The sequence below is a fragment of the Balaenoptera borealis genome, assembly GCF_965194805.1.
Source record: "Balaenoptera borealis genome assembly, chromosome: 6".
Lineage (NCBI taxonomy): Eukaryota > Metazoa > Chordata > Mammalia > Artiodactyla > Balaenopteridae > Balaenoptera > Balaenoptera borealis.
In genome coordinates this window covers 63189115-63211064 of record NC_138863.1, presented here as the reverse complement: position 1 = coordinate 63211064, position 21950 = coordinate 63189115, and the positions used below count along the sequence as shown (strand labels likewise).

General features: G+C 44.0%; 1 protein-coding gene across 1 annotated transcript in view; it reads right to left on the bottom strand.

The window, feature by feature from the left end:
• Nucleotides 1-18915, bottom strand: part of LRP2 (LDL receptor related protein 2) — a 198846-nt gene extending 179931 nt beyond the window's left edge. Inside the window, exon 1 of the mRNA XM_082396835.1 lies at nt 18663-18915. Coding sequence (XP_082252961.1) covers nt 18663-18738 — 76 coding nt within the window. The 5' untranslated portion in view covers nt 18739-18915. The remainder of the gene's footprint in view (nt 1-18662) is intronic.
• Nucleotides 18916-21950: the final 3035 nt, after the last annotated feature.

Genomic DNA, 21950 nt, shown 5'->3' with positions numbered 1-21950 from the left:
ACGTTAGGGAGAAACAAAGCCAAACAAAATCCTCTCTGCAACAGCGATCCACAGTAGAGCATGCCTATCACCTCCCCTGGGGGACAGAGTTGCTTTACTACAACTCAGGGAGTTCTTAAAAGAACTTTCCACTAAACAAAGATTTCTTGAGTTCCTGCTTACACGTGGCTCTGTGCCAGACACAGGATACCAGAGGAAGCAGGCATAACTCTTAGCATCAGTGGTCCTATTCTAGAGGAAGAGATAAAATACATACATAAATAATTGTAATTCACGGTGTGATGATAAGTGCTGTGAGAGAGGCTCAGATAACATTCAGCGGAGATCAAGAAAGGCCCTGTGGAGGAAGGTGCTTTTAAGCTACGATATGGGGGTCTGAGGAGAGTGGGTGTGCCTGGCAGAAGGAACAAACTGGAACTGGCAGGAAAGTGTAGGGCATGACCAAGAAAGAGCCACATTCTTCATCCTATGTCACGGACACATGCCTTCAAATTACCAAGACCGTGCTTGAAGCAGGTTTCCTTTTATGTGAAGAAAAAAATAAATGTGTAAGATCCTGGCACCCTCTAAAGCCACGGAGTGCCTCCATGAAGTCAATTCAATTCACCAGGCATTTATGGAGCACCAACTGTTTTGCTGGCAAATGAGAGTTTCTCCCAATCCATAAAGCCACCCTAATTTTTTTTTTTTTAAGGATTTTTTTTTTTTTAAATATATGGCTTTAAATTTATTTATTTATTTATTTATTTATTTATTTATTTATTTAGGCTGTGGTGGGTCTTCGTTTCTGTGCGAGGGCTTTCTCCAGTTGCGGCGAGCGGGGGCCACTCTTCATCACGGTGCGCGGGCCTCTCCCGTTGCGGAGCACAGGCTCCAGACGCGCAGGCTCAGCAGTTGTGGCTCACGGGCCTAGCCGCTCCGTGGCATGTGGGATCTTCCCGGACCAGGGCACGAACCCGTGTCCCCTGCATTGGCAGGCGGACTCTTAACCACTGCGCCACCAGGGAAGCCCCCCCTAATTTTTTTTTAATGTCATCAAATATTTTCCATATTTTAAAAAATACTGGAAGGTGATGCTTTGCCAATATTCTCCGGAACTGGAAGAAATGTTTCCTAGAGGTGGATCCTGAGATTTGATAAACTACAAGTGCACAGAGCAAATGTTTTTCTCCTTTTCCGCTTATACTTGCCCATTAAAGTTAAATATGCAAGATCCAGAGATAGTCCTCCACTCTGGCTCAGTTTGCACATTTGTAAAATGGGGACTAAATGCTGTAATTCTGGTGACTATATCCCAGACACATAATAAGTTTCAACAAATGTCAGCCCTTATTACCAGTATTATTCCTTCCTGCCTCTTTGTCCACTCCCTGTCAACCAATATGGGCCCTTGGTTGACAGAAGGAATACCGGCATTTGGGGCTGGAAGATTCCTTGTAGTGTGGAACTGTCCTGTGTGTTGCAGCTGGTTTAACATCCTTGTCTGCCCTCTAAATGCTAGCAGTGGCTACCAGGGACTGTGACAACCCAAAAAATGCCCCTACACATTTCCAGATGCTCTGCAAGGAAGCTGTACCAACTAGGAATCAATGAATGAAACCAAGGAAAACAGCACTTGCCATACCCAATATGCTAGAACTTTTTCAGATAAGGGGATTCAAGATAATACCATCAAGTATTTATGAATGTACATTGAAAAGACATGTCTAATATTCCCATAAATAACACATATCAACTTATAAAACAAATAATGGGAATTATCAAAAACAGCAACAAATAAAAGCTTTTTCTATATTCCATGGTGACTCTTTCTCCTCTGGTCACCTTCAGGTCCACAAGTTTAGTTCGACCCTTATCATCTGTCTCTCAGATAATTACAGTAATTCTCTAATTTAACTGGCTGATCTGCTTTTCCTCATGGCAAAAGCATTATCTTTATAAAATCTAAGTCTAATCATTGTGCTTCCCAGCTTACATTTTTTTCAAAGGCACCAAACTGCTTAGCTTGACACACAAAGTCCTCTAGTCTCACCAGAGTCGGCTCTCCCAACTCCATCTCCTGCCAACACACCCTCCCTCAAGACTCTGTTCAATAAATAAAATAAAATTCAAAAAATTAAAAAATAAAGTAGTGGACTGGTTAGCTTAGCATACATATACATTTCATATAGGGAGTCAATTTCTGAACTACATCTAAATCCACACTGGGAAACAAAAATATTTCTTCAGTTAGGATGGCTGCTCTTTTGATTAGAATTAAAAAAAAAAAAAAAAAGACTCCGTTCAAATGGCAAATCGGAGCAGTCTTCCTTGGCTCTTGGCCCCCTCAGGTCCACTTGACTTCACTCCCTTTCCTGTGCTCCCAATCCTCTATGACAACACCTCTCACCTTGTAGCACAACTGTTTGTGTACATGTCTTATTCATCTTTGTGTCTTCAGTTCTGGACCCAATAGGCTCTCAGTAAATGTGGAATAAATACATCAATGTATTCACTGTAATTATGAACCAAATCTGGATTGACTGATAGCTTTTCACCTCTTAAACTTCTCACTGACTCTTGTCTATTTTCACGGAATAATAAGGAACTGTTATAACATTGATTATGATTTTTAGGTGGTCTGATTAAAACTTCTCACAAAGCCAAGTGTTCATCTTTTAACGTACTCTTCCCTCTGGAAAGGTTTCTCCTTGACCAAAAGGCACACCTGAGCTCTACTTAGACTCATGCTTCTATCATTCTTGTTCTCAGAGTTACAGAGACATCACCAGTAAACTCTGCAGAGGACCAGGTTTACAGGAAGTAGGTACAGGACACACGAAATGGAAACACTGAGTCCACTGAGAAGTTTGAAATACTACATAACATGACATTTTGGGTCTGTGCTTTCAAGCCCTAAAGGTGAAAGTCCAGATAAATGTTCTTGGGGGTAGAAAGGCAAGATACAATGCCTGACAAGTAAGCCTAATGCTTGTTTGACAGTTCCCACTCCTAAAAAAAAAAAAAACTGTATTTTTTCCTCAACAATTTCTATGGATAGAGAATGTGACAAGTGGTTCCTTTATTTCCAAAGACACAGCATGGGGGCTGCCCTGCTGCATTGACCTAACCAAGAGCTGGTCAACTATGAATGATTCAGCACCAGGTTCCCTGTGGGGTTAAATGTTTACTGAATGCTCACCAAGTGCCAGGACCTTGCATGCTCACAAGGTCCTTTAAATATTCCCAGGAACCTGTGGAGTAGACATTACCAAGTAGTCCAGGAGACTGAAGCTCAGAGAGGTCAAATAGCCCAGAGGGGCACATCTGGAATGTGACAGAGCTAAATCTTCAAACTCCAACACCAGGCAGCGCCCCAGCACCAGAAAGGTTTGGCCACAGGTGAACTACATCCAGGGAAGACCCTTGAGATTGAGGATCCTTGGGTAGGTGGAGAAGGGGGCAGGGGGCGTGGCCAGAGAGCTTCCATAGTAGTAGGAAGAGCCCAAAATTTTGCTTAGCAGTCAGAGATGTAAATTTACATCACTGGCTTCAGCTCATTCCCACAACTGAGGCTGCCTTCTATACCTTCAAGGAAACTGTAGGAATTTTCTCTTTATAAAATGTGAGTGATCTTAGCATTGAATTTTTACAAATACGTAAATATATTGTAACTCCTCAAAAGTTATTCAAGATGCCAAATATTCCTTCTAGAAGGAATCCTAAATAACCCCATATCATCTGTCTCCCAATGCAAATCCCCTGAGTGTTCAATGCCTTTCAGAAAATGCAACGGCATATTTGAGGGCATGGGGGACAGGTTGGTAATGTTCCAGCTCACATGTTTCATTGGAGACCAAGACATAATCATGTAAGCAGGGAAGAGAATTTTCAATTATAAAGATTCTAAAAAGTAAGAACACTCTAGTTGTATATTTGCATGGCATTTTAAACCTGCAATCAAGCTTTACTGACTAATGCAATCACTATATCCCAACATTTTGATAAATTCCTTCTAAATAGAACACCTAATTATCCATTAAAATTTATTTCTAGCTAAAAGCCAAATTCTGTCTCATGTTATTATATCTCTCATTCACTTTTCGCTTAGAAAAAAGAAAGAAAATAAAACATTAAAAACTTCATAGTAAAAAGCTTCTCCTGGAGTGAGTTTCATCATTACTTGCTACCTCCATTCTCCCTTAATGTTGCTATGTACATACTTCTTAAGTTTCATTCCCCTAAATCTTTTAAAATGTGCTGAGATGAAGGAGCAAGAGTGTCCTTTAGCCTGACTTTTCCTTAAAACCACATATTAAAAGGTACTCTGGTGTGTTCCTCTCGAACTATAACCAGCTAGTTCTCATTTGTCAGGCTGGCAGAAAGGGAATGAGATGAGGAGAAAAATCTCTAATTTGTCATCAACAAAATAAATCAGGAAATAAAGCCTTTAATCTTAAGAATATAATTTACTGATTTAGTCATTTATTTACAAAATTGATGGAAATTGTTAACAAGGAGTTAATTAATTTAAGTCACCTGATTACCACAGTTAATTAACCACACTGACTTAATCTTCTTTGAAAACATCAACTAATCATTCCCCAGGTGTCAAGGGGTAAATCGTTAAATAAAAAATAAACCTCTGTCCTCCTCTTCAAGGGAGATTTCTTGAGTGTATTTTCTTTGCAGATTCCAATCTAGCAACAAGCCAAGTTTCGGCAGTTTTTTCCTATATGGCTATACTGAAAGAGCTTCCATCTTTCCAGTTTTTTCCTCCATACAATAAGGGGAAACCAGCCTTGGAAACTTACCATTCACCCATGTCATTTTGAATTACTTCAAAAATGAGCTAGAAACACTTCCTGAATTAAAATGAACAAATGAAAGGCAGAAATTGAGGCTTTCATGTGGGAAAGTGAGTTTTCAGAAAAAGAACTTAGAAACTTTATTTGGAGGGTGTGACTACAAAGGAATAGCATAAGGGAATCGAGGGAGTGGGGAGTTATTGAACTGTTCTAATCCCAATTGCGGTGCTGGTTACACGAATATATACATGTATGAAAATTTATAGAACTATACACACACCATTTTAGTCTACGTTAATTTTTTAAATAATAAAATAAAGCACTTCATTAAGGCTAATATTCAAGCCCACCCGTATGAAAACTGTAAAATCTTATTCCCTTTCATACAGATAGAAAAATTAAGGCCAGTTACTTGCTTCCCACCTCGAAAAAAGTGGAGGAGGTGGGGAGACTAAGGAAACCAACCCTGTTAGGGAAAATCAGAAAGAATCCATCCTATGTGTCTCGAGATCCACTGCTTCTTGGCAAGAAAATAGAACCAACTGTCTTTGATCTACCAATGCAACCCCAGTGCAAGAAGGCCCTGAAGGGAACCAAAGCCCCAGGTCACTGTGACAAACCACACTTGGACCTCCTAGAGAAAAAGAGGGCTAAAGGGCCTCAATCAAATACCGTTCCTCTTCCCTTCACTTTCTCATTCCTTCAATCAAAGCAAAATGCTTGAAAAATAAATCTGGATTACAGTGGGATTTTGTTGCACATATTCACAATCAGCAACAACTATTAAAGATCTCTTTGATTTCCTTTACAGGGAAGTGAAAGTGTTCCATACACTATGCATCTTTCTTAGCTCAAGTCCCATGTTCTCTCCTGTCTGTCCTGCTGGGTTTAATTATTTACAGCAAGAAGCATCTAATTTTTGCTGTCTCCAAGTTAGTACATTCAATTTTTAAACCGTGCATCTTGTTTTTCACTAGAATCTCAGCTTCCAGTGATTACTTAGCAAATTCTTTCAACACCTCGCTGCACCAAATATTAGGGAAGAAGTAAATTTTTATGCCAGAAGTGAACTGGAAAAATAATTCAGAGCGGTGGTACATAAAAATTAACCATTTAGCAACGGATTTGGGAAATGTGTGGATTTCACTTTATTCATTTGCAAACTGTTTTTTTATTGCATACTAACTAAGGAAGAACACTGGATTTCCTATCCAATAGTCATCATTACGGTCTAGAAAAATTATAACTTCCATTTACACTAAATCCAAAAGCTTCCTCTCAACCTTACCTGATGCGGATGAATCCCAAACGAATGAATGATAGAGTGCTGCAACTTTGTTGCTTTTAGGATCAACCTTTCCTTTTGTTCTAACAATCGTATTTCAGCTGAGCTAATTAGAGGAAGGAGAGCCTTACCAGAAAGTAAGAAGTGTTATCTTTGACATCCGTTTGACAGATTCACAGCAGAAACTCCCCATAATGTCATCCAAAGGAAAAAGCACGAGCAATAATATCATTTTTCCCCAGAAAAGCTGATTTAGGCAAAACAATTAGGAGATGAGGTTGGCTCCCTTTCAAGACTCTCACCTTCTGGTGCCTTCTTCCCTTCTTTCGCACCACCACCGCATCAAACCATCAGCTTTGCGTCTCGTTCTTTCTGAACCTCACGCTGACAAATGTTTACTGTGCGTTATTAACTCAACGAACTACTTTACCAGACAGGGGTAAACATTTCTCACTTTAACCAGAGTTTCGGGGGGAAGAGCGTCTTACTCTAAAGAACTGGCCCTAATGGTGACGGAGCAGACATCTTTGGCCAGGGTGAGAGATGCTTTAGAGCCAAGAGATGTTCCAGCACTTCCAGCCCTTCCAGCCCTTCCAGCCCACAGGCAAACGCCTTCCCCATCTCTACACGATTAAACTTCTCAGCTGTAAAGAGTCTCAGTTCTCACTTGGTTGTTCATTGCTTTCTTCTAGGACTTTGAATAAGAGAACTTAGTAGGAATTTTCCCATCAGTATTAAGCAACAGCAGACTTTAAAAATCTGTATATCACCGCCATCCCTAAGAGGAAGTTAAAATAGAACTCTCTGACTGGGGAAGGGTCTTCTGAATTAAAAGATGTGTAATTATAGAGAAGAGGACATTCCTAGATAAAGGAATAATAGTATAGGAGAAAGTCAGCAAGCAGGAATCAGCCAGTACCAAAAGAGTATAGAGGGAAAACTAGGTTCAAATGAAAATGTACTCTTCAAGAGTAATCTGTTTTGGATAGGCCCATGTGGCAGGAATCTCTCTATCCTCTGTTGTACCCAGTTACACATGCCAAAGCATGATATGGTCTCCATCGACATGTAATGAATGAACGAATGAATGACTGCCAAGAGTAGCACAAAAATGTCCACGAGTTGAGTTGCAAAGTTACCAGCTTCTGAAATGAGGTCACCTGATCATAATATGAGCCATTAAATGAGGGTTTGTTTGATTGATACAGAGGCACTACCTGGCACTTGCTCCTACTTACCCACAGTGATAACACAAGATTAAGGACTCTGGGTTCAAATCTTAGTTTCACCACTTAATAACTAGATGGCTTTGGGCAAATGACCTCACCTGTCTTTGCCTTGCTTCTTTATCCATAAAGTTCAAACTGTTAATAAAGAAGTGGGTAAAGTTACGCCTGTAAAACGCCTAGGACTGTATCAGGCACATAGAAAGCACTCAAAATTTTTAGCAGTGGTTATGTCAGGTCATTCTCCCAACTTCTTCACCCATACATGCATGTCACTGAGTCATTCCTCTGCCTCTAACCTATTTGGTCACGGTTGCATTATGAAGTCATCAAAAGAATGGGGTCTAGGGACTTCCCTGGTGGTCCAGTGGTTAAGAATCCACCTTCCAATGTAGGGGACATGGGTTCGATCCCTGGTCGGGGAGCTAAGATCCCACATGCCATGGGGCAACTAAGCCCGCACGCCACAACTAGAGAGCCCGTGTGCTGCAACGAAAGATCCTGCATGCCGCAACTAAGACCCGACACAGCCAAATTTTAAAAAAAGAAAAAAAAAAAAGAATAGGGTCTAAAGTGAGAAAGATTGTGCCTAGCGACAAGCAGCCATGGGCGTTTTTCAGCAGTCTGGCCCTCTTTGGTTGGGCCCATTTTTGGTTCATTCATCAGGAACAAGACCCATGAATGTCCTGAATTGACATGTGATGTTCTTTCCTCCATAGTCTACGCCGCCTCCCCAAGTTGAGAAACCACTCCCCTCTTCAAAGAGGGCCTTTTGTCTGATCAAGGCTGTTTTCACTGTGCCATGGTCTCAGACAGATTTCTTTTGTGTTCTGTTTAAACACAGAATGACAGTCCACTAACATAAAGTCTAAAAACTTTGGCTTATCTTTTTGTAAAAGCAACTGTATCAAATCTGTCCCTAAAATAGCCCCATTCTGTATGTACAGGGGATCCTCACAGGGTAACCAAGTGTCTGGGGTGGAAGTTAAAAAGGCTGATGCAGAATCCACTACTATCAAATGCATTGGGTTTCATCAGTAGTTGGGGGGCAGTGAGGTGGAGGAAGGGGGAGAGTCAAATGGAGAGAAATAGCGTTGCTAAGCCACTTGTTTTGATAGAGACAGCAATTTTCTTTTTTCTCCATCAGGACCTTGATGGGGCCTCCAGGAGCCTGGCAGAATTAAGGGCTGGCAATACCAAGGACATGGTGATGAGCTTAGGCTGCCCTTCTTGGTTTTAGCACTCATGGTGGCATCTATCTATCACTCATTCAACTTATTTGTATTTAGTTAGCCCTATTATGGACACTAGGGATAAGTCAATGAATAAGACAGAGAAAAATGCCTGCCCTCTTGGAATTCATATCTTAGGGAAGGGAAAACAAAGTAAATAAATAAAATAAATAAATTATGTCCATCATGTCAGAGGGTGATAAGTGCAATGAAGAAAGTAAGAGGAAAAAATCAGAGAAGGTGACACTGAGAAAGTGACCTATAGGCAGTGACCTATCGAAGGTGAGGGACAAGTCATGCACGGTCTGAGGCAAGAATGTGCAGGAAGAGAGAAAGCCAGTATGAAGGCCTTAAGGTGCTCACTGCGTTGGGAAAAAAGCAAGAATATCATTGCACCTAGAGCAATGTGAGTGGGAGAGAGAAGGAGATAGTTCAGGGAGGTGATGTGCAGGCCAGATGGTTAGGGTCTACTTGGACACTGACTCTTTATGAGCTGGGAAGCAATGATAGACAGGGAGATGAGGAGATGTACCACCCAGATTCCCCTTCAAGGAAGGACCTGCTGCAGGGAAGGACTTTCTACCTACACTGAGCTCCTCTGAGGTCCATCTCAGTTGTAGAATAAGGCCACATCTAGGGCAGGCCAGGGCAGGCCACATCTAGCAACTGAGGAAGGCCATTTCAGCCTGACACATAGAACACTCTCTCTGCCAACTGTAGCTCCAGAACTCCCCACTGCATCAAGCAAGGCCTTGTCACAGTTCAGTTTCTTCCTCTGCCTATTTCTGCTTCCTCCCCTTCCCTTCACAGACACTGATCGTAATAAATATCTTGCACTCCAAACTCCATCTCAGCGTCTGTTTCTGGAAAATCCAACTCGTGTGTGACAAAAGCCATTGGAGCTTTTGAGCAGAGGAGTGACAGGATCTGACTGGTTTCTAAAAGGGCGTTGAGAGTTGACAGAAGGGGGACAGAAGGGAAGCAGGTGATCAGTAGGGAAGCTATTGCAATAATCCAGGTAAGACGTGACTATGACTTGGATCAATGCAGTAGTGGTAAAGACGAAAAGTGGTTGGATTCTACATGTATTCTGATGATCGAAACAATGGGATTGTCTGATGTATTGGATGTGAGGTATAAAAGAAAAAGAGGAGTCAGAGCAGAGTCCAAGGTTTGGAGTCTGAACAAGGATGGAGAAGCCATTTACTAATATGGGGAAATCTATGGAGAAAGCAGGTTTGGGGCATTAGTGGAGATCAGGAGTTCAGTTTTTGGACATAAGTCTGAAATGACTATTGCACAACCAGGTGGATATATCAAATAAGCAGTTGCACATATAGGACTAGAGTTTAGGGTAAGGTCTGGATTACACTCATAAATTTGTAAGTTGTCAGCATACAGATGGTATTTAAAGAGACAGGATGAGGCAACCAAAGTAATGTAGATAGAGATGAAAAGTAATCAGGAAGATGGATGAGAACAAGCATGAGATACCAAGGAGAGGCCAGCAAGGAAGGAAGGAAACCAGGAGAATGTGGTTTCATGGAGGAAGGCAGGACACATTGTGTGCAATGTTGCTAATCAGCTAAACAAGATGAGAGCTGAGAATGGATCTTTGGATTTAACAACATGGAGGTCATCGGTGACGTTGGCCAAAGAAATACCTGTCAAGGGGGGTGGGGGCGGAAAAAACTTGAACGGCATGGATTTGAGAACAACTGACACGAAACTACAGTGGATAAAGACAAATCTGCCAAGGGATTTTTGCCAAGAAACAGAGAAAATAGGTGATAGCAAGAAGGAATGTGGGGAAAAGAAGATTTCATGAGAGGAGACAAATGGTGAGAGGTGAGAGAGAATGTGATCTAGAACATGAATGAACTGGTTGCACTACAGAGCATGGAAAGTTCATCCAGAGTAACAGGAGGAAAGACAAAATATACAGGCTGAAGTGCAGGTGATGATGGTTGAGCTATGGGAGTTTGTGGAGTTCTGTTGATTGCTTCTATTTTCACGTTTATAAGAAGCAACGTGGTCTGAGCAGGTGGTGTTGGATGGAGGTTTGAGAAAAGAGGACCAGACTGCTGAGGGTGGAGGCAAGGAAGTGATGCTAACAATGGGCCATAAAATGTAAGCTGAGGAAGTGAATAACTGAGGGATTTGAAGGGCAGTGAAGAGGTGGCAGGATCAACGGACTATATGTCCCAGTGGGATCGACAAAGAGTTGGGCTTAGGATACAAAGTGAATGAGCTACAAGGTTTTCCAATACTCCCGTGCCAAACACAGACGGCTGCTTCAGATTCCAATGAGTTTTGCCAGGGATTCCCTTGAGATGAATCCCTGACTTGGGTGGAAAAGGGTAAGAAGACCTCCAACAGTAGTTGGAAGTAGTAGCTCAAAGAATCTCAGGTTCTTAGAGTGGGAGGAAGGGCATCAAGGTGTCCAGGGAAAGAACAAAGAATGTAATTAAGACACAAATAGTAGCTACAGGGAGGGGCTGTCATGTTGGCCAGGAAAGGAGACCGCCAGGAATGGAGGCAGTACTTCATATCACCCTCAGATATAAAAGAGTAGTTTTCCTCGTTACTGTAACTACCTTTTAACATCCCCACCCAAAAGAAGGAATAGATTTAACAGAGTATACTTCACTGCTACTGGAAGGAATTTGCCATGGCAAATTAGTTTCAGTTTATAAAACTAAAATGAGACAGGTTACCCAGATCAGTTGTTCCCAAACTGTCTGACTCTCAGAATTACTTAGCAAAACAGATTCCATACTTCTAACTTAGTTAAGTGTGGGTTTTGGCCTAAGAATCTACATACCGTTTAAAGCTCCCCCATGTGATTTTGATGATATGCCAAATTTAGGAAGCTAGCTGATTTCCATCTAGGGACCCTAGAGATTATAGCATTCTATAAATTGTGATGAAATAATGCTTTTGAGAACATAGCTGAAATCTTCTCAAAGTTGAATTGTTCTTAGATAGGATCAAGAAAACATGTAGCCCCATTTGTCCTGGCAGCTATAGTATAACAATATGGGAAGCCAGGCTGAAAACAAAGCTGAAACCTAGAGGGGAGTAGAGTCAAGAAAACTACAAAGAGAGAGAACTGGAGCCATGACTGCACCTCACCTGAACCCCACTATGACTCAGAAGTTTTTACTTACATGAGCCAATAAATACCCTTAATTGTTTAAGCCAATTTGAGGTGGGTTTTCTGTTTCTTGCAACAAAAAGTATCCTCCACACCCTTCCCACATCAAAATCAAACCTGTGTGGAAGTACACACTAGCATTTTCTCCTCCCCTTTAGTGAGATTAAAAGGTAGGTAAGATTGACATATAAAAAAGATCTCTATCCTTAAATTCAATTTTATTTGAGGATTTCCCTATTGAAATAATGAGTTTTGATTTTTCAGCCTTTACTGAGAAAAACTTCTCCTTGTTAATGAGATTAAAAACCAAAGAATTGGACCCAAGGTGACAAGCAAATCTCTGACACTATATGACAGGATGTTTTTATATGAGAATCCAAGAAAGCCTAGCATAACAGAATTGTAGCTGCGGTCTTCTTCCCCTTTATTGGGTTTCCTCAACACCCGCTGGACACTCAAAAGTAGGTATGCTATTACTTAATGTGAATCAGTGAGTAAAGGCTTATTTTAAAAGTTACTAAGAATCTGCATGAGGCTGATGGTACATAAACTTAAAGGAGACCTCTGGTATTGCTTCCAAACTTGGAATCTCAAGATCTGGACAATAAACAAGCCATTGTATCCATGGTAACAGTGGCTTAACTTTTCAATGCACAGAATGGTAATTACATTTCCTGCTTTCATTCATTTCTCACTGTTTCCAATAACCTTGGGGGTTAGGCATGACCTGAGGGCTAATGACCAAAAGCATAGAGATTTTAACATGAAACTTCACATTGTCTAATCTGTCATTTTCTTGGAGAGACTTATATTTCCAGGAAACTGATGTTTCCAGTTTCTTGGTACATGATATTAGAAATAAGACTTAAAGACCAGCAAAATAACCATCAGCATAGAGTGCAAATGTTTGGCATTTCTGAATTAATCCAGTGACGTGTGAAAGACACCTATTCTACCATTTATAGAAGAAGTCCCTAGGGTATATGCTAAGGACTCTTAGATTTGCACCAAGGTGCATTTTGTCTCCATAGAAGCATCTTAATATGTCTCCAAACGCTTCTTCTCTCTTCTTTCTCTCTACCTCTTTCTCACAGCCAAGGTCTAGTGCCTGGAAAAGGGACAACATCTTGGGAATTAAAACAAATGAAGTGAGTTGGAAAAGGAGCAAGGGCCTAGGACTCACTGAAAAATGAAATCCTACAATGGACTCAAGAGCTCCTTACTTTGATCTCTCAGCTCATTTTCTAGAACGTTCCTATCCATCACAAAGTTCTGCTCCAAATAAGAATCCTTTAGGCTACAAGCAAATCTTCTAGTTGCAACATGACCACACGAACACAGCACCATGTCTTTTGCCTTAAATGTTTCCAATACTTTTCCCCCGTCAATTATTGAGTTACCCCAGGACTGACTGCTCTTGAGAAATTTCTACAGCCTTTTCAAGTCTGTCTTCATACATAACGTGGAAAAACGGTTTTATCTGATAAGGTGTTCTAGACACCTGTTGTTTTTGCAGCCCCACATCTGTTCACAATTCTCCTGGGAGCCTTACCCAATTTTCCCTCTGGGGTCTAGCCTTAGTCTGTGACCTCAGGAACCAAGCATGTGACTCAAGTCTAAGCTATAGGCACACGTCATGTCCCTGGATACAGTGATTGGTTCTCCGATAAGCTTATGACCTAAGCAGAGCCCCTGAAATGCAACTGAGACTTTTGCAGAGAACAATTAAGACAAAAACTCTTGCTCTTTCCCATTGGACATGACATTAGAGGATGTGGTTCCAGAAGCCATTAACAGCCATCTTGTAACACCAGAGAAGAACACGCTAGAGATCAGAGTCATCTCAGAGCCAGAAGACAGAAAGAGAGTCCAGATCAGCATGACATATGCTGAGCCCCCATCTGTACTAGGTTGAACCAAGTGAAATTGCCATAGTTGACTATTTCTGACCTAGAAAAACAGCAATCCCATATGGTTCAACCTAATGGCTCTATCTTTTCAATTACGTATTTCAATAAACTTCCCTTTTGACTTCAAGCAGTTTAACTTAGGTTTCTGTCATTCACAAACATGAGAATTTAGACTACCATGTAAAGTTGTTGTAGCCACTAAAGTACTATGTCAAACATGCCCAGGAATATCACTCAAAGGATCAGTTGTATTAAAAAAGTAAAAATAACAAAAGGATACCAAGATATAATATCTTCTCCTCAAGTTTGGAAAAAGTTAGATTCTTGAAGAAGGCAGTAATGATGGATAGAAAAATATATGAGACCTCACAGTCTAAAGAACACTTCACACGCATCTCAATTAATTGGCATAGCCACCCTATCAGGTAGACATGTGCCTGTTTTACAGATAAAACCAATCCAGAGCAGTTGAGTACACTGTAATGAATTTCCCAGACAGTAAATGGCAGAGGCAAGTTTCAAACCCAGATCCCCTAACCCCAAAATCTCACACTCTTCCTACTTTGTCTTACAATGCTAAGACTGTCAAGAAATCAATTAGGAAACATTTGCACCAACCCCTATAGAACATGGGAAGCATCAAAGAAATGTCTCTGACATTTCAAAACATCTACCAATCTGATCATTCTAAAGAAGCAGCCCAAAACACTGAGGTTGGAACATGTCAAATCTTTCTAATATTGGTGAGATCATAGTCAGGGTTATTAGGAACTAGAGAATGACGATCTCAGAATCTTAAAGGCCAAGTTGCAGCCCATTTTAATTGTGAAACCTAGACTCCTCTTTTCAGTTCTCATCCTCCTTAACCTTTCTGTAGTATTGATACTGCTGACTCACTAGCACACTGTGGATACTTATTAATAAATGTTTGTGGAATGCCACAGTGGTGACAGTATTTTTTAATTCCTCAAGATCACAAAGTTAATAGAATATGATATAACTATTTGAGTTATACCAACTCTTTTCAATTCAACAAACTGCTGTAAGCACCTCAACTTTCTACATACCTTGTTCTAGCTACTAGGACTTAACAGAAACCCCAAAGACAACCTTGCAATGTGCTCCTAGTCACATGGGAAATACATTTAAGTTCTTGATATCATTATTTTAAAATGATTTTTTTAACTTTTCTTTTTTTGATTTTTTTAACTTTTAATTTACGTTTTCTGAAACCTGTCAGTGTTCTTAGAGCACATGACTAAAGAACACGGACAGTGATTAACCGTGACCGAATAATTACCTTGAATAAGACTAAAAATCTAGTCATGGAGCAGCCTCACTACAAAACCCAGAGACCTTCAGGAATGTGCTCTGATGGCCCAAGGTTTTGAAAAATGGATCCAGAGGCACAGACTTTGGGAGTTGGGGTGCTGACATGGCATAAGTTCTGGACCAAGCTAAAAACACATGGTTATCATAAGATTCAGCTTAGGCCTGCGACAGGTGACCCATCCAACTGAAGATTCTCCAAGATCATCTCTTCATCATACTTTGCCTCATCTGATAAGTCAGGATCAACACAAAAGGAATCTAGAAATTTCCTCAACCTGGGGACATTTAGAGGACATGTCTCTAAAAAAGGTCCTGTAGAATGAGGAAAGGAAACTCAGGTTCAGATCCTGGCTCTATCACAGGCCATATGCCCTTAGGCAAGGCACTTAATCCCCACCCTTTCACTCCCTTTCAGTCTCCCTCCAGCGTTTAGTTACTTATCTATAAAATAATGCAAGAAGACCAGTTGATATCTAAGGTTATTAAAGTTTCTATTAAAACAGGACAAACACACTATTGAAGGGAGTTTAAGCAGAAGCCCCAAAGACTGGCAAGGAAGAACTTCAATAAGAGAAAGAGAAGCCAACTGCTGTGAAATAAAAGCAGAAGCAGGTATCAGAGACGTGATGGAACCAAAATGCTGCCTGTTTGTTATTGGCCACACAATCCTTTTAACCATATAAACTGCACCCAAAGATGTAATTGTCATAAAAGCTGATACTATTAAGGGCACAACCAAACTTCTGTTGGATGAAAGAATATCATTGTCCTGAGAATCAATACCATTTTCTCAAAAAACTTCAAATCACATCCTGGAATCTGGGAATTCCTCAAAGAAATGTTAAATGGAAAATGCTTAAAGACTTTCCTATGTGCATTTGGAAATTAGAAATATGAGTAGTAAGCAAAAAAAAAAGTAACATTTATTGTTGATCAATATAATAAAAAGAGCTGCTAGTTTATTTATGATCATTGTCTACCATGCCTTACACCACACTAAACACATTTATCTCTTTATGTTCGTAAAATGTCATGGAATAGATTCTCTCATTAGCATACCAATTTTACAGATAAGCAATCTGAGCCATGCAAAGTTAAATGACTTCCCCAAGGTCACACAGCTAGAAAGTGGTGAAGCCATCGATGGAGTTCAGGCCCTCCCACATTTTTTTTTTTCTTAAACAGCATTATACAAAATAGAGGACAATGCAAATAATTTTTAGCTACAGATATGTGATATTTTTTAAAAGACTAACTATGACACTCTTTCCAACTTCTAATGATACAAAGTTTGCAGTAAGATCTTACCTGAAATATTTTATGCTAAAATAAGGGCATTTACACTGTCATCATACTTTACTTCATCTAAATCAAAAATCAATACAACAGGAATCTAGAAATCTTCTTAAACTCCCAGGTTGAGGACATTCAGAGGACATGTATGTAAAAATGATCAAGTAGGAGGACTGGGAGTGAGGATAGTAGGATTCAGGTGATAGAAACCTGAAAAGAGTTTCTGAAAATATCTAGTTATGAGCAGTAAGCAGATTTTACATTATGTGGCAAAGACTTGCAAAATGCCCCTCAGCTTCCTTAGTAACTTCACACAGGGACAGTAACTTAGGGGGCATGATATTTTTAGTACAAAAGAGATAGAGAGCCACATACAGTAGGAGTTAAATTATAGCCTCTGGAGTCAGAATCTCTTGGATTTGCCTCACAGCTCTGTGATTTCCTAGCAGCATGACCTTGGGCAAGTTAATTGCTCTATGCCTCCATTTCCCATCTGTAAAACTGAAATAGTAAGAGTACTTACTTCAAAGGGGTATGGTAAAGATTAAATGACAAGAAGTGTAAAATACTTAGAACAGGGCCTGCCACATATATAAGTATATGATATGTTACTATTACTATACATATTATTATGTTATTATTATTATAGAATGAAAGATGGATGGGTCTAAACTACCAAGAAGAGTAAGTACAGGTTATTTGGTGACTAAACTATCAATCCAGGGAAGAGAACATCTGTTTTGGTTGTATGCGGACAACCCAGATGTATCCCAGTTGAATCCGGACAACATTTCCTTTTGCCAGGCACTGACAGGAACATACAGTAAATCCTATGGCTATATTTAGGACACGAGATGTATATAACCCTAAGCACTGCAGTAAACCCTCCACAATAATAATAAATCTTCTTTCTGTGTTACCAACACTGAGAAAATGTGTTCAAAGTTAGAATTATTAACGTTCTCCCCCTGCCTCCCCTCCTTTTCCAAAGATTTTTACACAACCAGTGGGGTTGGTTGGCGTTTCCAAACTTCTTCCCAGGAAGTCTGCAATGGGTACTGCTAGGAGTTGCTGTATAATTACTTAGTTGATTCCTTCTAAGGAGCTTACGCTAAGAATTGAGGAAAGAAAGCAGATTAACCATTTGAATACACGCCACGGCCCATCCACAAGCCCTCCCTTCTCTCCGTCATCAATGGGGGCTTCTGCAGTCCCCACCCGTCAACCCCAATATGTGATCCAGGGAAATCAATTTATTGCTTTGGCTAATCCTACAACAATAGGGGTTTCATTTTCATTGTAGGGCAATTAAGTTGTCCGAGCAGGAGGGGAAGGGGGGGGGTCTCCCATCCCCACAGACAGATTAGTCCCCGTGGAGGCAGCAGAGTTCGCTCTGTCTGTCTGGCGGTCGGTCACACGCAGCTCTTGGTTGCTACCTAGCAACGCAAAGCCAGGGAGAGAGCTCGCTGCTTCCCCTGCCTCCTCGCCCTTCCCATTCATCCCTAGCTTCCTCTCTCTCTCCCTCTCTCCCTCTCCCTCTCTCCCTCTCTCTCCCCGCTCTCTCTTTCCCCTCCTTCTCTCCATTTTACTCTCTACTTGCTTGTCTTCTCTCCTTTTCATCTTACTATTTTTATTCTCTCCACTACTTGCTCCTCCTCTTTCCCTCGCCTGTTTCTGTAAAAAAAAACGAAAACTCCCCGACGACTTGAGAGAAGTTTACAGCTCTTCATAGCAGAAACTTTCTCCATTCGAGCCCTCAAAACTCTGGCCGCGCAGACGGGCCCATTCATCAACACAAAAGCTCCCCCCTCCCGGGTGGAAAGGGAAACCCTTCAAGAAAACGCTGCAGCACATCAGCCGCTCTCTCGACCAATCCCACCTCCCGGCCTTATCTTGGCTCGTAAATGATCTTTATCGAAATACGGTCTCTTGGGGGTCACGGCGAGACCAAGTTTCGCCGCTGAAGAGAGGCGGGGTGCTCGAGCCCGCAGCCTGCGCGCGCGAAGGGACTCGCGGGCCGGGCGCTGCAGGTGGAAAACTGCGCACCGAGCAGCGCCAAGGACCGCTCGGCCCCGGAGAGAGTAAACCAGCGGGGGGAGCAGGCTGCGGACTCGCGGGGAGAACCGCAAAGTGCCTTCCAGAAGGGTTGGGACAAACCCCAATGGGAACAAAGGCGGGGTCCCCGTGGGGTGCGCTGTCACCGAAACCGGAGGGGCTGCTTTCTCAAGTTTGCGACAGCTCATTTCCCGGTCGGGCGAAAGAGGGGCGCTCCCGCTCTGCCAGCGCTGGGCAACCTGAGCGCCCCAGGGGGAGCCGCCGCGCCGCCGCCCGCTCCTGGCCTCTGCCGGCCGCGGTCCCCTCCGCCTGTCCGCGGACCCGACCCTGCCCCAGGCGGGGAAGTCCGGCGCTCCGCGCGGAACTCCGGCCGGTGAGCGCTTACCTCGGCCCCTGGCCGGCGCCAGGCAGGCGGCGAAAGCCAGCAGCAGCGTGCACGCCGCCGACGCCCTGCGCTCCATCCCCGCGACGGTCCGGGTCCCCGGCCTCGCCGTTCCTTCCCCGGGAGGTGGGCGCGCGTCGCACTCAGCACTGCAGCGCCTCCGCTGGAGAGCGCTCCTTCAGGCCCGCACCTCGGCGGGCTCCCAGTGGCAGAAAGCCGGGCCCCGCGCCCGAGGCATCCCGTTTTCTACCCGCGCCAGTCCCCACCCTCCAGACAGTGCATAAAGCCCTTTAGACCCGCCCGCCCCGGAACTAGCATGCGGGAATCCCGCGGGGCAGGCCCCCTGCCGCCCGGCCCGCCCCCTGCACTTTGCAGCTCCGAGAGGAGCGGGGACGCGAACACACGCGTGCACACTCACGCAGGCACTCCTACAGAAACAGCCTCCCGCACACAGAGGCACATACTCCTCACGCGCAGTCTCATACGCTCCCTCACGCGCGCACACACGCACACGTGCACGCACACTTCCCAGGTACACGCGGTCCTTCATACGCGCACACACGCCCCTCACAGTCACACACTCACATTGACACACTCACACGCGGGCAGGATTTGCCTCCGCACTGAAGTCCGCTAGGCGGTCCACGCGGATATCTGCCACCTATACAGTTTTTGAAAAGGGAAAAAATAATAATAATAATAAGAGAAGGAAGAGAAGGGAAGGGGAAAGAGGAGTAAAGAGACTGCTGGAGAGGTTTGAGAGCATTCTCTAGTCTGCAATCCTCAGGCTCCCTCGGACACCTTGGTTTCCCCCTTAGGGCGCTGAGATGGGGTGCTCTGTGTTTTTACAAGTTACGGGGGGAGTTGGATCAATATTGGGGGGAGGGGGGCGCCTCGGATCCTTGCTTAGTTTTCTTAAGCACCACGTCTACAGGTGTCACGGCCAGATCGCACTTCGTACAAATCTGTCCATTCTGAAGTAAAATTGAAAGAATGGACGTCTTCTCGATGATGCTGGCGCCCCTTTATGTGAGGGAGAAACGTAAGGGGTTCAGAGGGCCCCGCAGTTCCTTTCTTTGGGGCAGCGTTAGCCAGGGTGGCGGGGGCGGGGGGTGGGCGGCCACCAAAAGCACTGTGAGCGGACCTTACAGAGCATCGTCCTCACCCGATATGTGACTCCAGTGCCCACAGAAAAAAGGAGGGTTGGTGTAACCTCTTTCCTGGCCACTGGGAGCCCTGTGTGAGGAGGGGCCGTTTCCGGGCCAGGGGTCACCCCAGAATTTCCTGCTCCAGGAGCCAGGCCCTGGTCCAGGGAGTCAGGAGCCCTTTCCCTCAGCCAGAGGGGCCCTGGCCGTGAAGGCGGCAGCCCAACACCCACGTAGTCCCCCGAGCATGCATCTTGTGGGACTCTGCTGACCCCCAACAGTCAGACTTTAGTGGTTGGTGAAGCTTTGCGGGGAGGTGGAAGGGGGAGATAGGTATTATTTTTGAAAGACAAGACGAGAGAAATAGACACAGAGAAAACTCAGCCTTAAAAAGAGTAGGGTGCGAGAAGGGGCGGGAGAGATTGTGTGGCTTTCTTTTCGAGGACTGGGAATCCAGAGTTCTCTGCTCTGACCAAAGTCACTGGAACGCTGTGTGCCTCCCTGCACAGCATCTGGCGCTGGGCGGCGCCGAGGAGGAGGGCAGGATTGGGCACCCGAGGGGCAGGGGGGCTGGGAGGTAACGGGGACGAGGCGAGTGGGAGGAGGGAAGGGGCGAGGGGGCAAGAAGCTGCACTTTAGTCTCGGCGGGTGATTTATGCCGGTTCCGGGCGGCCGGGGCGATGGTACGAGACCGCGCCGGGGTCAAGCCGCTCCAACGCCCGCCGGGGCCGCGCTGCGCAGTCAATGAGCGTCCCCGCACCACCGAGTTACAAAGAGCTGCGGCGGGCGCTGGGGAGGCGCGCGCCTGGAGCGGCGCGCGGGCGGGGGCACAGCAGGCGCGGGAGGGGCTGCGTCCCTCCCAGGGCGCGCGTGGGCTTGCGGAGGTGCGGGAGGGTGAGCGCAGGCGCGATGGCGCGGGGGGGGGGGGGGGGTTGTGTCCTTTCACTGTAGCAGCCCCCGCTCCAAACATTCCTTTCTGCACTGAAGGGTTTCCCTCATTGTTGTTGTCTTTGTGCTCCAGTGTTGCCAACTTACTGGAATTCCTGACGTGGTTGCACAGCAGGGCTCAGGCTGACCGTACGAACCAGCTGCGTTTGTGTATGGGGCCGACCCCGCCGTTAATCCCAGAATAACGCCGGAGAAGGGGGGAAGAATGGAGGGGGGGGAGGGAGTGGAGCAGATAAAGGGGTGGGGATGGAGGATGAGGGACCAATAACGAAGCACGGCCCATCATTCCCAACACTGTATGTAAACTCACACATCCACACTCTTTTCCACTAGAAAACCCCGTTTTTTCAATACAGTTCCAAACTCGTGCCACTTAAAAGCAAGCATCTTTTACAGCCTGCACCGTGCGCATGTCTTTATCTCCGCATCTATACCTGAGAATGCCTGTTGCTAGATTTGGAGGATTACAACTAAGGACCAGCATCCGGCAGTGCACAGGCTAACGCAGTTGTGATTTACGCCAGTATCGTTTCTACGTAATGCAAACGTGTAATTTCTTTATGTTCCACATTTCTCTCTACATCTATGCATCTATACATTACAGTGCAGTTAACCAAAAGACACAGGAAAGTGCGGAAAAGTGAAATTTATCCTAGTAAATTTGTGTTCATTGATTTCCTTAAATTTATTTTTGACTTGTCTATGTTATTATGCATCTCAACGCCAAATTACTGGAAATATTTTCAGAGCATTTGTTCCTATCCTGATCCAACTTCTGCTTCCTGCAGTGGACATGAAGTTGTAAAATCTCCTTGAGTATGATCCAACTTCAGCTTGCTAATAATCTAACCCAGATTTGCCTCCTGAGTGCCACAGAGCTAACTGCCCACTGGACAGTTCCAAGCCAATGTCCCTAAGAGTTCAAACTCAACATGATGGAGCCTGAACCATAAACCTTCAGTGTTTCTTGTCTCAGTAGGGGGCACCACCATCCACCCCACAGGCCAAGGCCGAAATTGTCATTCTTGACTCCTCTCTCTTCCCCACTCCATATGCAAGTTCCTCAATCCACTCACTTCTCTCTCAAACTCACCCATTTCTCTCAATCTCACTGCCAGTAGCCACCAACCTCTCTCACCCGAATTATGGCCAGAACCTTATCATGGGCTCCTTGCTGTCAGTCTGCCCTCTCACATCT